The following is a 13,933-nucleotide window of genomic DNA, read 5'->3' as shown; positions in this document are numbered from 1 at the left end:
ACACACTTGTCTTTGTACTCCTCACCTGGTTGCTGCCACACACGCGTAACACCATCTGAACCAAATAAGTTTATCTTGGTCTCATTGGATCACAGGACATGGTTCCTGTTATCCATGTCCTTAGTCTGCTTGTCTTCAGCAAACTGTTTGCGGACTTTCTTGTGCATAATCTTTAGAAGAGGCTTCCTTCTGGGGCGACAGCCATGCAGACCAATTTGATGCAGTGTACGGCGTATAGTCTTAGCACTGACATGCTGACCCCCCACCCCTTCAACCTCTGCAGCAATGCTGGCAGCACTCATACATCTATTTCCCAAAGACAACCTCTGGATATGGCGCTGAGCACGGGCACTCAATTTCTTTGGTCGACCATGGCGAGGCCTGTTCTGAGTGAAACCTGTCCTGTGAAACCGCTGCATGGTCTTGCCCACCATGCTGCAGCTCAGTTTCAGGGTCTTGGCAATCTTCTTATAGCCTAGGCCATCTTTATGTAGAGCAACAATTCTTTTTTTCAGATCCTCAGAGAATTCTTTACCATGAGGTGCCATGTTGAACTTCCAGTGACCAGTATAAGAGAGTGTGAGAGCGATAACACCAAATTTAACACACCAGCTCCCCATTCACACCTGAGACCTTGTAACACTAACGAGTCACGTGACACTAGGGAGGGAAAATGGCTAAATGGACCAAATTTGGATATTTCCACTTAGGGGTTTACTTTTGTTGCTAACAGTTTAGACATTAATGGCTGTGTGTTGAGTTGTTTTGAGAGGACAGCAAATTTACACTGTTATACAGTCTGTAGACTCACTACTTTTACATTGTAGCAAAGTGTCATTTCTTCAGTGTTGTCACATAAAAAGATATAATAAAATATTTACAAAAATGTGAGGGGTGTACTCACTTTTGTGAGATACTATATATATATATATATATATATATATATATATATATATATATATATACACACAGTGGGGCAAAAAAGTATTTAGTCAGCCACCAATTGTGCAAGTTCTCCCACTTAAGAAGATGAGAGAGGCCTGTAATTTTCATCATAGGTATACCTCAACTATGAGAGACAAAATGTGGAAACAAATCCAGACAATCACATTGTCTGATTTGGAAAGAATTTATTTGCATATTATGGTGGAAAATAAGTATTTGGTCACCTACAAACAAGCAAGATTTCTGGCTCTCACAGACCTCTATCTTCTTCTTTAAGAGGCTCCTCTGTCCTCCACTATTACCTGTATTAATGGCACCTGTTTGAACTTGTTATCAGTATAAAAGACACCTGTCCACAACCTCAAACAGTCACACTCCAAACTCTACTATGGTGAAGACCAAAGAGCTGTCGAAGGACAGCAGAAACAAAATTGTAGACCTGCACCAGGCTGAGAAGACTGAATCTGCAATAGGCAAGCAGCTTGGTGTGAAGAAATCAACTGTGGGAGCAATAATTAGAAAATGGAAGACATACAAGACCACTGATAATCTCCCTCGATCTGGGGCTCCAAGCAAGATCTCACGCCGTGGGGTCAAAATGATCACAAGAACGGTGAGCAAACATCCCAGAACCACACGGGGGGACCTAGTGAATGACCTGCAGAGAGCTGGGACCAACTTAACAAAGGCTACCATCAGTAACACACTACGCCGCCAGGGACTCAGATCCTGCAGTGCCAGACGTGTCCCCCTGCTTAAGCCAGTACATGTCCGGGCCCGTCTGAAGTATGCTAGAGAGCATTTGGATGATCCAGAAGCAGATTGGGAGAATGTCATATGGTCAGATGAAAGCAAAGTAGAACTGTTTGGTAGAAACACAACTCGTCGTGTTTGGAGGAGAGAGAATGCTGAGTTGCAACCAAAAAACACCATACCTACTGTGAAGAATGGGGGTGGCAACATCATGCTTTGGGGCTGTTTCTCTGCAAAGGGAACAGGACGACTGATTCATGTACATGAAAGAATGAATGGGGCCATATATCGTGAGATTTTGAGTGCAAACCTCCTTCCATCAGCAAGGGCATTGAAGATGAAACGTGGCTGGGTCTTTCAGCATGACAATGATCCCAAACACACCGCCCGGGCAACAAAGGAGTGGCTTCGTAAGAAGCATTTCAAGGTCCTGGAGTGGCCTAGCCAGTCTCCAGATCTCAACCCCATAGAAAACCTTTGGAGGGAGTTGAAAGTCTGTGTTGCCCAGCGACAGCCCCAAAACATCACTGCTCTAGAGGAGATCTGCATGCAGGAATGGGCCAACATACCAGCAACAGTGTGTGACAACCTTGTGAAGACTTACAGCAAACGTTTGACCTCTGTCATTGCCAACAAAGGATATATAACAAAGTATTGAGATTAACTTTTGATATTGACCAAATACTTATTTTCCACCATAATTTGCAAATAAATTCTTTCCAAATCAGACAATGTGGAACAGGGCCTCCCCTGTGCCCGCCCTCCACAACCAGGAATTATGCCTGTATTATGTGTGTATCACAAATTGCCTTCATAAAACAGCTTAACGGTTGCTTTAACACTGTTTGCAGTGCACACAATACTTGCGATTGTGTCTTCCTCCCTTCAGTCCGTCTGCCAGCTGGTCTCCTTAGAACACGGCTCCCTCCTTGGACACCTCTCGATTGTGGCTGCATCCTTCTTGAAGACTCTCTCCGGCCTAATTCACATTGTCAGTGTGCAGGGATCAGTCAGGCACCATATTGCAGCGTCTTCTTTATCGTGCTGTATCCTTCATCGGTTTGGGTACCTGGTTGTGGGGCTTGCCCCTTATGGTTGGAGTCGGCGCTACTCGACTATAGTAGCGTGAAAAGGACTTCCGTGCAGCAGCCAGGGAAAAAAAAACAACCCTCCTCCTCGGGCAGTGGTTGTCCCGCCAACAGGAGCTTGGCTGCGGGGTACCATTCACACGCACTCTTTCGTATTAGAGCTAAGCTTGCATGCGACTTGCAATCACACCACCCCACCGTAGGCCTAGTTATCCATGTGAGACTGTTCTAGTCATATCGGACTCGTTAGTCGCCGGTAACAATATCTCATAAAGATCATTGTAAAACAATCCGTAGGTCGCTTTTTAAGAAAATCGCGATTAAATCGCAATCACGGTTTTTGGTACAAAATCACATACACACACACACACATATACACACACACATACATACATACATACAGAGAGAAGGAAACTCACAGGAATGAACAACTGGCTCAATACCATTATTAGCCTGTTCTATGGCGATTTACCACCTGGGTGCAGCTTCTTTTAGCCCAGTAATGCTTTTCACAGAGTAGAATTTTCCTGTAGTATATCAGTCTGATCCCACCTATTACGGTCAGTCCAGCGCCGAAATACCAGGCAATTCCTCTCTGAACAAGTAACAGAGCAACCCCAGACTATCGTTTCGGCCTTCATTGGGCCTCGTCAGTGAGGTGTAGCCATATTCCTCTATATATTCTGAGCAAGAAGTCCACGTCTGGTTGCCCCTTTTTCCCTTAGGGAGACTAAATACATACAGAGAAAAGCGCACTCAAAGGAACAAACAACTAGCTCAATACCATTGTTAGCCAGTTCTATGGTGATTTACCACCTGGGTGCAGCTTCTTTTAGCCCAGTAATGCTTTTCACAGAGTAGAACTTTCCTGTAGTATATCAGTCTGATCCCACCTATTACAGTCAGTCCAGCACTGAAATACCAGGCAATTCCTCTCTGAACAAGGAACACAGCAACCCCTATAAATTTACCCTTGTGTAAAGGCAAGCGACCTTCCTACCAGACCAGCTAAGCCCCCACTGCAATATATATTAAGCTACAACTCTTTAGCACTAAACTAGTAAAGAAAAAAGAAAAATCCATGGTCCCCAGATTCAAAATATTAGGCAGTGCCAATTACACCGCACTGGAAGAAAAAATTCTGATTCTGCACACTCGCAGCTGACAGAAGCACACACAACAGCACTATTTAGAAGCTGAAGTGAAAGTGATTAATCTATTCACGTCCTTAGCACGGTCCATGCCGTTGTTATATCGCAAACTCCAAGAAATCGAAAACTCCAAGATGGCATCACTTCCAGTGAATCCATACATCTGATCAGTTGTGCATCCTGTCCCTCACGAAGACACTGGCCAATTAGATGAGACTGCAATCGCCTTTCTTCACTATCTAATTTGCCTCCGCCTAGGGGGGGTTTAAGGTGGGCAAAGCCCCCCTTGTAAACCTTATTCCCCAAGGTTTACTTGGGGTGGATGCCAGAGGATCGGCGGTGCACCCCCCCAGACAGAGGCAAAAACAGATAGTGAAAATGGAAGAGTTACCAGAAGTGGCGTGATCTTGGAGCTTTCGATTTCTTGGAGTTTTCAACAGAACACCGTTCTAACATTGCTGGCTTTAACACCCTTAGGACGGCATAGAACATCCAATGTTATCCGGCATTCTGCTACCTCCTGCTTTAAGAAAAATTATAATCGGACTGGGGAGCAGAGCTAGTATCGTAGGCAGTACCCCATGATCTGAAGCCGGCCTTCAAATCACGCGATTGCATTAACAATCACGTGATTTCCTTTTTCAAAGGAGTGTTTACATAGGAACTTCTTCCAGGTGTTAAACACTTGGCCCTGGCATAAAGGGGTTAAAGATGGCTGATGTTTACTTAGACTACCATTTCCCTATGCTAGGTTGAAAAGAAGATTGGTCAAGCCTGATTGACATTTAATTCCTGACTTGCTGCTTCTCACATCAGTCATGTAATAATGCTCTGTCAAGATTGGGCAGGGGAGGTTGTACGCATGAATGGTCAGACCCCCTTTACATCACAGCAAACAAACTACCTGATTTGTCAAACAATCTCAGCTCTTTCCCTCTTTCCTGTGCAATCTGCCCCTTTTTTGATGCCGAAAGTGCTGAACGAAAACAAAACAAAAGCAACTACTAGACCCAAATCCATTTGTCTACATTTTATGCATACAAAGGGATGAATGGGTCAAAATTCAGACAAACAGAAGACGAATGCAAGTCTACTTATCGCTCACTATATACACAAAGGCCAATTCTTAGAAAGAGCCATAGAAAAGCCATAGACAATTTTAGTATCTCTCTCTCACACCCTACCCCCCAGAAATGTTATTTATTCAGCACATTCTTGTTTACATAGCTTTTCTATTAGTGGTACTTATATAGTGATATTGTCAGTATAAATACAACAGACAAAATTAGCTATTTCAAATGTCAAAATAAAGTTAATGGTGATATTTGTAAACAATTTAATACACTCCAGCAGGTAAAAGGAATCATTGGTAACACCCTAAAGAAAAGATTTCAAAAATCACAATATACTGTCCCTTTAACATGTTGGTATTTTCAACAAATACAGCCCTTCTTTTCCCTCACATTTTCTTCATTTAAAACCCACAATTCGCTTATTCTCTCCCCTCTCTATATGTGTTGCAGTCATATACCGCCCCCTGGCTCCTCAACTCTATTTCTAGGTCACTTTGCCACCTAGCTACCATATTTCCTTCCCTCAGATACCCCTGCCCTCATACTTGGCGACTTCAACCTCCCTTTTGACAATCCCACTGCCTCCTCTGCAAAACAATTTCTGCAACTCAATTCCTCTTTCGGCCTGTCACAATGAACCGAGTCTCCTACTCACAAAGATGGTCACTCCCTTGATCTGATTTTCAGCTATCGGTGCTCTTAAACTTCACAAACTCCCCTTTCCTCTTTCTGACCGTCATCTCCTCACTTGTAACATCACTTTCCTCCCTACAACTCTCCCTCCTTCTACCCCTCACACCAAACTTCACAGAAGAATCAAGTCATTAGATTAGCAACAGCTCGCTAGCTCTCTCGAACCTCTGCTCTCTACCATCCCCTCCTTTTTCTGCTCTGATGAATCTATCCTGCCACTATAACATCAGCCCTTGACAATCTGGCCCCACCTACCATAGCTCAGAAATCATACACTCATTCTCAGCCCAGGCATACTCCTCTGACATGGTACCTACGCAGATGTTCCAGTACTGCTGTGCAGCACTGGAGAAAATCTCAGAGTTCAGTTGACTTTCTTCACTATAAGTTCATCTTGAACTCTTACTATTCTGTCCTTAATCTATATAAGCAACACTACTTCTCTACTCTTAACTCTACTCTTTCTTCAAACCCAAAACGTCTGTTCTCCACGTTCAATACTCTTCTCCGTCCACCCCCACCTCCTACTACAACTTCTCTCTCAGCTCAAGATTTTGCCAGCTATATCAACAACAAAATCGCCTCCATCAGAAATTAAATTGTCTCTCAGCATACTACCAGTCTCCCACCCCCTCAAAAGCTCACAATCATCGAAAACCCGCATAGCCATAAATTTAGCTGTTTTGCCCCTGTTACAGAGGAAGAAGTTTCTGCCCTTATACTATCCTCTCCTCTCGCCTCACTACCTATCCCCTCGACCCCATCCCCTCACAGCTTATCCCCTCCCTCTCTCCTACCCTTACCCTTATATTCACACACACCTTCAACCTCTCCCTCAGCACTGGCATATTCCCCTCATCTCTTAAACATGCACTGGTCACACCTATCCTCATAAAACCTTCTCTAGATCCAACCTCGCCATCCAACTGCCGCCCTATTTCCCTACTCCCTCTTGCCTCAAAGCTTCTTGAAAAGCTAGTATATGCACGTCTATCCCATTTCCTTACATCAAACTCCCTCCTTGACCCACTGCAATCTTGATTTCGTCCCTTCACTCCACAGAGACAGCCATTGTTAAGGTTACCAATGAGCTACTTACAGCAAGATCCAAAGGCCACTTCTCTCTACTTATCCTCTTTGATCTGTCTGCAGCCTTTGATACTGTCAACCACCCTCTTTTGCTCCAAACCCTCCAATCCTTCGACATCTGCGACACAGCTCTACCATGGGTCTTTTCCTATCTGTCTAACCGTACCTTTAATGTAGCCTTCTCTGTGGCATCCTCTGCCCCGTTACCACTTTCTGTTGGGGTACCGCAAAGGCTCTGTCCTCGGTCCCCTTCTCTTCTCAAGCTACACGTCGTCATAAGGTTCCTTAATAAAGTCCCTCAGGTTTCAGTATCATTTGTATGCCGACAACACCAAAATCTACCTCTCTGCACCAGACCTATCTCCTTCCTTGCTAATCCGTGTCACTAACTGTCTCTCTCATATCTCATCTTGGATGTCCTCTCACTACCTCAAGCTAAATCTCTCCAAAATTGAGAGCTCCTTATTTTCCCCTTTCTTCCAAAATCTCCACCCTTCATTTCTCTATAACTGTTGATAACTCCATCACTACCCCTACCCTACATGCCCGATGTCTTGGGGTCACACTTGACTCAGATTTTTCTATCACTCCTCACATTCAGTCCTTGGCTAAAGCCTGCCGCTTCCACCTTAAAGGTATAGAAAATAAGAACCATAAAACAGATATAAATGTCCCATCCTCTTTATATAACTGCCCCATAAATGCAAAATACATTTTTGTTTCTTATTTCATATAAAATAGTTCCAGGCTGTAGTGTTAGATCCGCCCTCCAAAAAATGGGTATTCTGGCACTCTCAGATCAACAGCCAATTGTAATGGTCTTTCTTTTCAGCCGTATTTTTCCCAAGAATAACTCTTAGAGAAAAGCTACATAGATAATTTGGGTGGAGAATTGGGAATGTCATTTACAGGGACGTCTCATATTGGGCAGTTCCTCTGTAAGAGATTGACAGTCGCTCCATTTATTTGTTTTATTCACTATATACAAACGGCAGCACCGTGGGAATAACACAGTGATCATTATGAGCCAAATGATGCAGTTACACAGGATCCATGCTGTTGCAGCAATAAAGCTATTAATACGTATCATGTAGGAGTGTCAATCACTAATAAATTACTCCCCTTTTCTCTGCTCTTCATCCAGCCTGCTTATTCACAGTAACGCCCTGTCTGGAACTACACCAGCGCTACTGTGACGAACAGGCATACAGCTAAAAGTGCGCATGTGCTGGGTCCATGTTGGGGGATTCTGATATGTGCGTACGATCACACTTATTGGTAGTTTGCAGGTCGCTTCTGGAGGGCTGGGGCTTGATAATAATATTAAAAGGTAAAATGCTTACAAACTGTAAATATTTGCTAATGAGAGTATATAGGAAAAGTATTTTAAATGCAGTGTTCTATACAATGCAAAACATACATTTTGGGAGTTTTCTATCCCTTTAAAAACCATCTCTAAAATTAGACATTTCCTTACACAAGACACAACTAAGATTGTAATCCACTCTCTCATACTTTCCTGCCTCGACTACTGCAACTCCATCCTCTCTGGTCTCCCTTGCTGCCGCGTAGCTCTTTACAATCAATAATGAATGCCTCTGCCAGGCTCATCTTCCTTACACGTCGTTCTTCATCTGCTGCACCTCTCTGCCAATCCCTTCACTGGCTTCCTCTTGTCTACAGGATTAAACACAAAATTCTCACTCTGACATACAAAGCCCTGAACTGCACTGCTCCCACTACTTCTCAGACCTTGTCTCCAGATACTCTCCCTCCCGTCCCCTTCGCTCCACTCATGATCTTCTACTCTCCTCCACTATTGTTACCTTCTCACATTCCAATTTACAAGACTTCCCCAGACTGGCTCCCATCTTATGGAACTATCTGCCTCGTTCCACAAGACTCTCCCCTAGTTTTGAAAGCTTCAAGAGTTCCCTAAAGACTCTACTATTCAGGGATACATGCAACCTACACTAACCTTCCTATCTCCACTGCTATTTCCTTGAACCCCTTAGCATGTTAGCCTATGAGCCCAGCTGTTTGAAGTTCACCTTCATAAGAGCCGACTAACAACAGTGCAACTCTCGGCAGGTCCCTCTACCGATTTGATTCCTTTAAATGTTATCTTGTATACTGCCTATGTTTATAGCGCTGTGGAATCTGTTGGCGCTCTACAAATACCTGATGATGATGATGATGATGATGATGATAATAATAATAATAATAATAATAATAATAATAATAAAAGGTGTGGAAATAGCATAAAGGTCACTGCAGTGTGATGTTCTTTTTGTAAAGTCCCCTTTCGTCAGCAGAACAATACAATCCTGTACAACTCTGAATAAAGGGGGTGAGTATGGTTAAACACAACTATTTCAATAACAATATTTGATTTTGAATAAAAAGGTATGATCTGCAAATTTCTTTACTTGACCAGAGATTTAGTCCAAATTCAGTTCCTGGCATTTTATTAGCGATATAGTTGCTAACATTCTCAATTAAACATTAACCTGAAGAATCATCCACTTGTTACCCTCTTTCATTAACAATCTTGAAACAGTAACTTCAAATAAAGGTCTCGGGACACACTGCCTAAGTTATGGCCAACAAGAGTTTTTGAAGTGCTGCTCTGTACTCTTGAAGGGACATTAAACATTAAATAAATGCTCAATATTATGATGTATTCAAAGCAAAGATAAGCCTGAGAATAATATGCAAACATATTTTTTTAAAACTATAGTCTATATCCGGCAAGTAGCAACCATACTTGCAGGGCTTTCAATTATGACACTGATATTCTGCAAATTGCTTAAAAGGAACATTGTACACTAGATTTGTCTTTACATAAATTTGTAGATGAAACATTTATACAGCCTATCTGGGAGTGTTTTTGTAACAATGTACAGGATTTGCTTTTTTTTTTTATAACATTCTGTTGATTTTCAGACCCTTAACCAAGCCCCAAAGTATCAGATGTAGACCCAGGACTACAGACTTCTGCTGCTTCTGTTTGTCTCAAGGATATTTTCATATACAGGGGGGTATGCTTTTCCTGCTTTCCCAGCCTCTTTCACTAAGTGTCTCAGCCTAACCTCATCAACAGTGCTAAATTGGGCGCTTCTAAGTACCGTTTTAAAATGTATCAGTATCTGTGCATATTCTTCTTTATTGTAGTGTCTGTCTATTACATGCAGTACTCTGACAAAATGCCAATGGACATTTGGCCGACAGCATTCTGTCAGACAGAATGTCGAAGCATGTTCGATTTCGTCCGAGGGCAGATACGTTCCAGAGTGCTCTGTTCTAATCAGAGCCTCGCGCGCCACAACCGCCACTGGGAACCTTACCATGGGTCGCAGCCCGCACGTCTTGTAATTCTCTGTCTGGGAAATTATCTCTCAAATCTATCGAATTTATCTATCTAATTTATGTATCTATCTCGTGGCCGGACTGTTATCTGACAGCCACTTGTGTGTCGGCCAAATGTCCGTCGGCTAACAGTCCGGCCACGATTATGGTGTACTGTCCCTTTAACCAGTGCACACTCATTTGTATCTATCGCTAATCACTAACTGGCCACAGTTAGCGTTGCCACCTCAGCCATGTTTTCCTGGACACTTATAAGTTACACATGTTGCTGGCATAGTTGCCAACAGTCCCTGATTTCCAGGGACAGTCCCTGGATTTTGTTTTTTGTCCCTGGAAATGTCCCTGAAAATCTCTTTTGCACAACATTTGTTGTTTGTGTGTATATATATATATATATATATATATATACACACACATACATACAGATAGATATATGATAAATAGATATGGTGTATTATTTAAATATAATTCATTCCAAATGGAATATTATTATTATTGAATGGGTTCACATATTTGTCTTTCTAATTTTGATGCTGTGTTGTAAAAATAACCATATGCCCAGAATGTGTTCCAGAGACTGGGTAAGAGCTTGGTGCTGTAATCTGTATAATAAACTATGGATAAGTCTAAATTATACTATTACTTTCAAATGGGTGTGTTTTGATTGCAGAACTGAGTGGGCGGAGCAGTTGAACAGTAGGTCGTCAATACTCCAGTAACCCGCTTGCTTGCTCTGCTGCAAAGTGTATGTTGGCAACTATGTGCTGGGTGTGCAGGGAGGAATTTGAATAGTGCATATAAAACACACACATTATATATATATATATTGGCTAATGTCCATCTAAAACAGTTTTTGTTTTTTAACATTCTAAAAATCCTATTCATAAGAGAGATTCTCTCTGTACATACATTATATGGGCAATACTCTAATCAAAAATAGATTGGCTGGGTGGGTGTGTACAAAAAGTTAGGAACCAAATAATTAGAACACACTGCATTATTTTTTTTTACTGCCATCTCATAATAAAGTGCGATATATTAAACCAAAAAGTCAAAGTAAAGTCAGAAATGCTTAATTAAAAAGAAAAAACTAAAAAACCTAAGTAATGACCTGTTTAATTCCAGCCCAGGTCACAGGTTAACTCTTTCAGAACCACGTGATACATGTTACGCAATACGCACACATTACAACAGTGGGTTGGAATTACCAGGGCTAGCACATTGTTGTCCTGTCAGCAGTACAGCGTGTTATATAAGTGAAGGGCTAAGTTACCTGCTCCTCTAGCTTTATCCCACACAACCACTTGTAATTTACTAGCCAGCTCCTTTTTCAGGAGATAAGCACACAGGCTTCCTGTCAGCCCTGCGCCAACGATTAATATCCTGGACATTGCACGATTGATAGAAGAAGTCAAGGGAATGAAATGTGGACAGCTAGCGTTATCCCTGCGACCTCCTACAAACAGTTGCTGGCCGAACGCAATTATCCCTGGGTTACATGCCGGTCTAGTGCTGCAGTTCCACTAGTAATAGCAAACCAATTGCTCTTCATTTTAATCATTAAAGTTCTGTGTGTGTCTGAGATCTAGCAGAGAGCTGTAAATTCAGTAAATTTATGCAGCGCAAATTCTTTGTTTATAAGGCATACTCTATATTTACTGATGAGGAGACATAATGTACAAAATAGTACTCAAATAAATTAAAAGGACAGTGTACACCCATTTTCATATAACTGGATGTAATAGACACTACTACAAAGAGTAATATACACGGATAGTGATCTAAAAATCCAGTGATAAACCTTTTAAAAACTTTCTTAGAAGCTCTGAATTTAACACTGTTAATGAGATAAGCCTGGAACACCCACTGAAAGGGGCTGATAGCAGAACCTCCCCTGCATAAGAAAAGACACATTATACAAACAGAAGCAGTCTGTATACATCAGTATACATCTAAAACATTGGGGCTTGGTTAGGGGCCTAAAAAAAAACACATTGTTATTTAAAAATAAGCAAAACTAATTATTTTTACAAAAACACACCCAGATGGACTATATAAACGGATCATCTCTGCAACACAATTATGCAAAGAAAAATCTAGTGTATAATGTCCACTTAAATATTTTACTCACTTGAAAGTGTGTATTTTGTGTATATCAATTTAAATATTAATTTAACCATTTAAAGAATGGAATAATTTGCATGTCTAAAACCAAACTGTTGTCTTCATTTTGGTGCTATATTTCATATAAAGGGTTCGGGCACTATCACCCAGGCTATGAGAAACAACCCACTTGTGCTGAGAAGTAACTGGATCTTTAGATCATCTGGACATGAGCACAACTTGCAAAAAAAGTGCACTACACAAAGATACACATATGTCCCAATCAAGGGTTAGAAGGTTTGCCAGGTTTCCCTCCCCAAGCTTCCCCTGTCAGGCAAAATGTCCAGTTTTCCAGGGATTGCCCTGATTCCCCCATGACACCCCCCAACTCTGTCAATCCTACTCATGACATGACAAGCTATGCCCCTCCTGTCAAAGCTTTGCACACAAAACACAGTTGGCTCACAAGTCCCGATCACCTCCCTTTCCCATAAAGCCTCTGGGAAATATTGGGAGGTAAGTATGTGTACATCCATAAAGTTCTTAAAACCCAGAACCATGTGACATATAAACTCATTCAGATGGTTAAATGTATCATTTTAATTTGTAAAATTTGTCTCACCGTGTTAGCGATAGCACTGGACAAAAGGTTTATTAAATGTTTGATATGTTCTTAGTTGGGGGTTTTTACTAAGAATTTGGGGAGCTAAGTGTTAAACCTAATTGGCAGCCCAAGTGGTCAATTGGTTGGTCAAGACTGTGTGGTGTAGGAACCTGGCTGCGTATTTATGGGAAGGACTAAGGTGATCCTAAGTTTCGTTTAATAGGGGTAGGTGGGATAGTGTGCCCATCCCACAAAATTCCGGAAAGTTGGGACCTCTGACATTGGGACAGTTATGTTAAAGGGATAACATATAACGTGTACCAAACTAGAGGTTAATACAAGTTAAACTACACAGAGTTACATTTTGATTTGTAATACAAACAAAGGGGGCGCTAAAAAGAAACTGAAATGTTAATGATTAGCAATTAACAATATATCAAGTCTGTTATACAATGTGAGATATAATCATAACTATAGTAGTTTTGTACATACAAAATGAAAGTCCAGAGAATATTCCCAGAGTTAGCAATATGCACTTCTAAGGTGTAGGAGAATCCTCTTTGGATATAGGTAAATATAAATGGCTGCCTCCTCCTCACCGACTTATCCGGGTTACAACTGCAGAATATGAAGAAAAATAGAGGGGCACCTCATGTGCAGGATCATCAAATATATATATGAGTATAATACAAAGTGAGCCAAATGGGTACTCACATATTAGTAGAGCACACCAATGTGCTAGTAGGTGCAGGCTGTAGAATTATCGGGTGCAACAGCTCACCCCCAGCTAGGATTTCCTATGTGCTGCAGTGAATATATAAAGCATAGAGAGAATGCACTATATGTGCAGATCAAGCAAAATATGACTATATCAATTTAGAAGATGCCAAATGGGTACTCACATACTGTCCAAGCACACCAATGTGCTGGTAGAAGAAGGCTGGCAGATTTCAAATGGGTGTGTCAGCTCACTCCCAAGGGTTTTCCCAAGGAACAGGATCCAGGTGTAGGGGAGGATTGGTAAGTGTGCTCCAAAATCAATGAACACAGGCAGGCAGGTAAGGT

General features: G+C 41.7%; 1 protein-coding gene across 2 annotated transcripts in view; it reads right to left on the bottom strand.

Annotated features, from left to right (window-relative positions):
- The window catches only part of RNLS (renalase, FAD dependent amine oxidase), a 281,833-nt gene extending 270,205 nt beyond the window's left edge, over positions 1-11,628 (bottom strand). For both annotated transcript variants that reach the window (XM_053692212.1, XM_053692214.1), the window contains exon 1: positions 11,435-11,628. In XM_053692212.1, the coding sequence (XP_053548187.1) occupies positions 11,435-11,552 (118 nt within the window). In that variant the 5' untranslated portion in view covers positions 11,553-11,628. The remainder of the gene's footprint in view (positions 1-11,434) is intronic.
- Positions 11,629-13,933: the final 2,305 nt, after the last annotated feature.

Source organism: Bombina bombina, chromosome 9 (genome assembly GCF_027579735.1).
Source record: "Bombina bombina isolate aBomBom1 chromosome 9, aBomBom1.pri, whole genome shotgun sequence".
Classification (NCBI taxonomy): Eukaryota; Metazoa; Chordata; class Amphibia; order Anura; family Bombinatoridae; genus Bombina; species Bombina bombina.
Note: the sequence above shows the minus strand (reverse complement) of the source record. Positions and strands in the feature narration are given on the sequence as shown.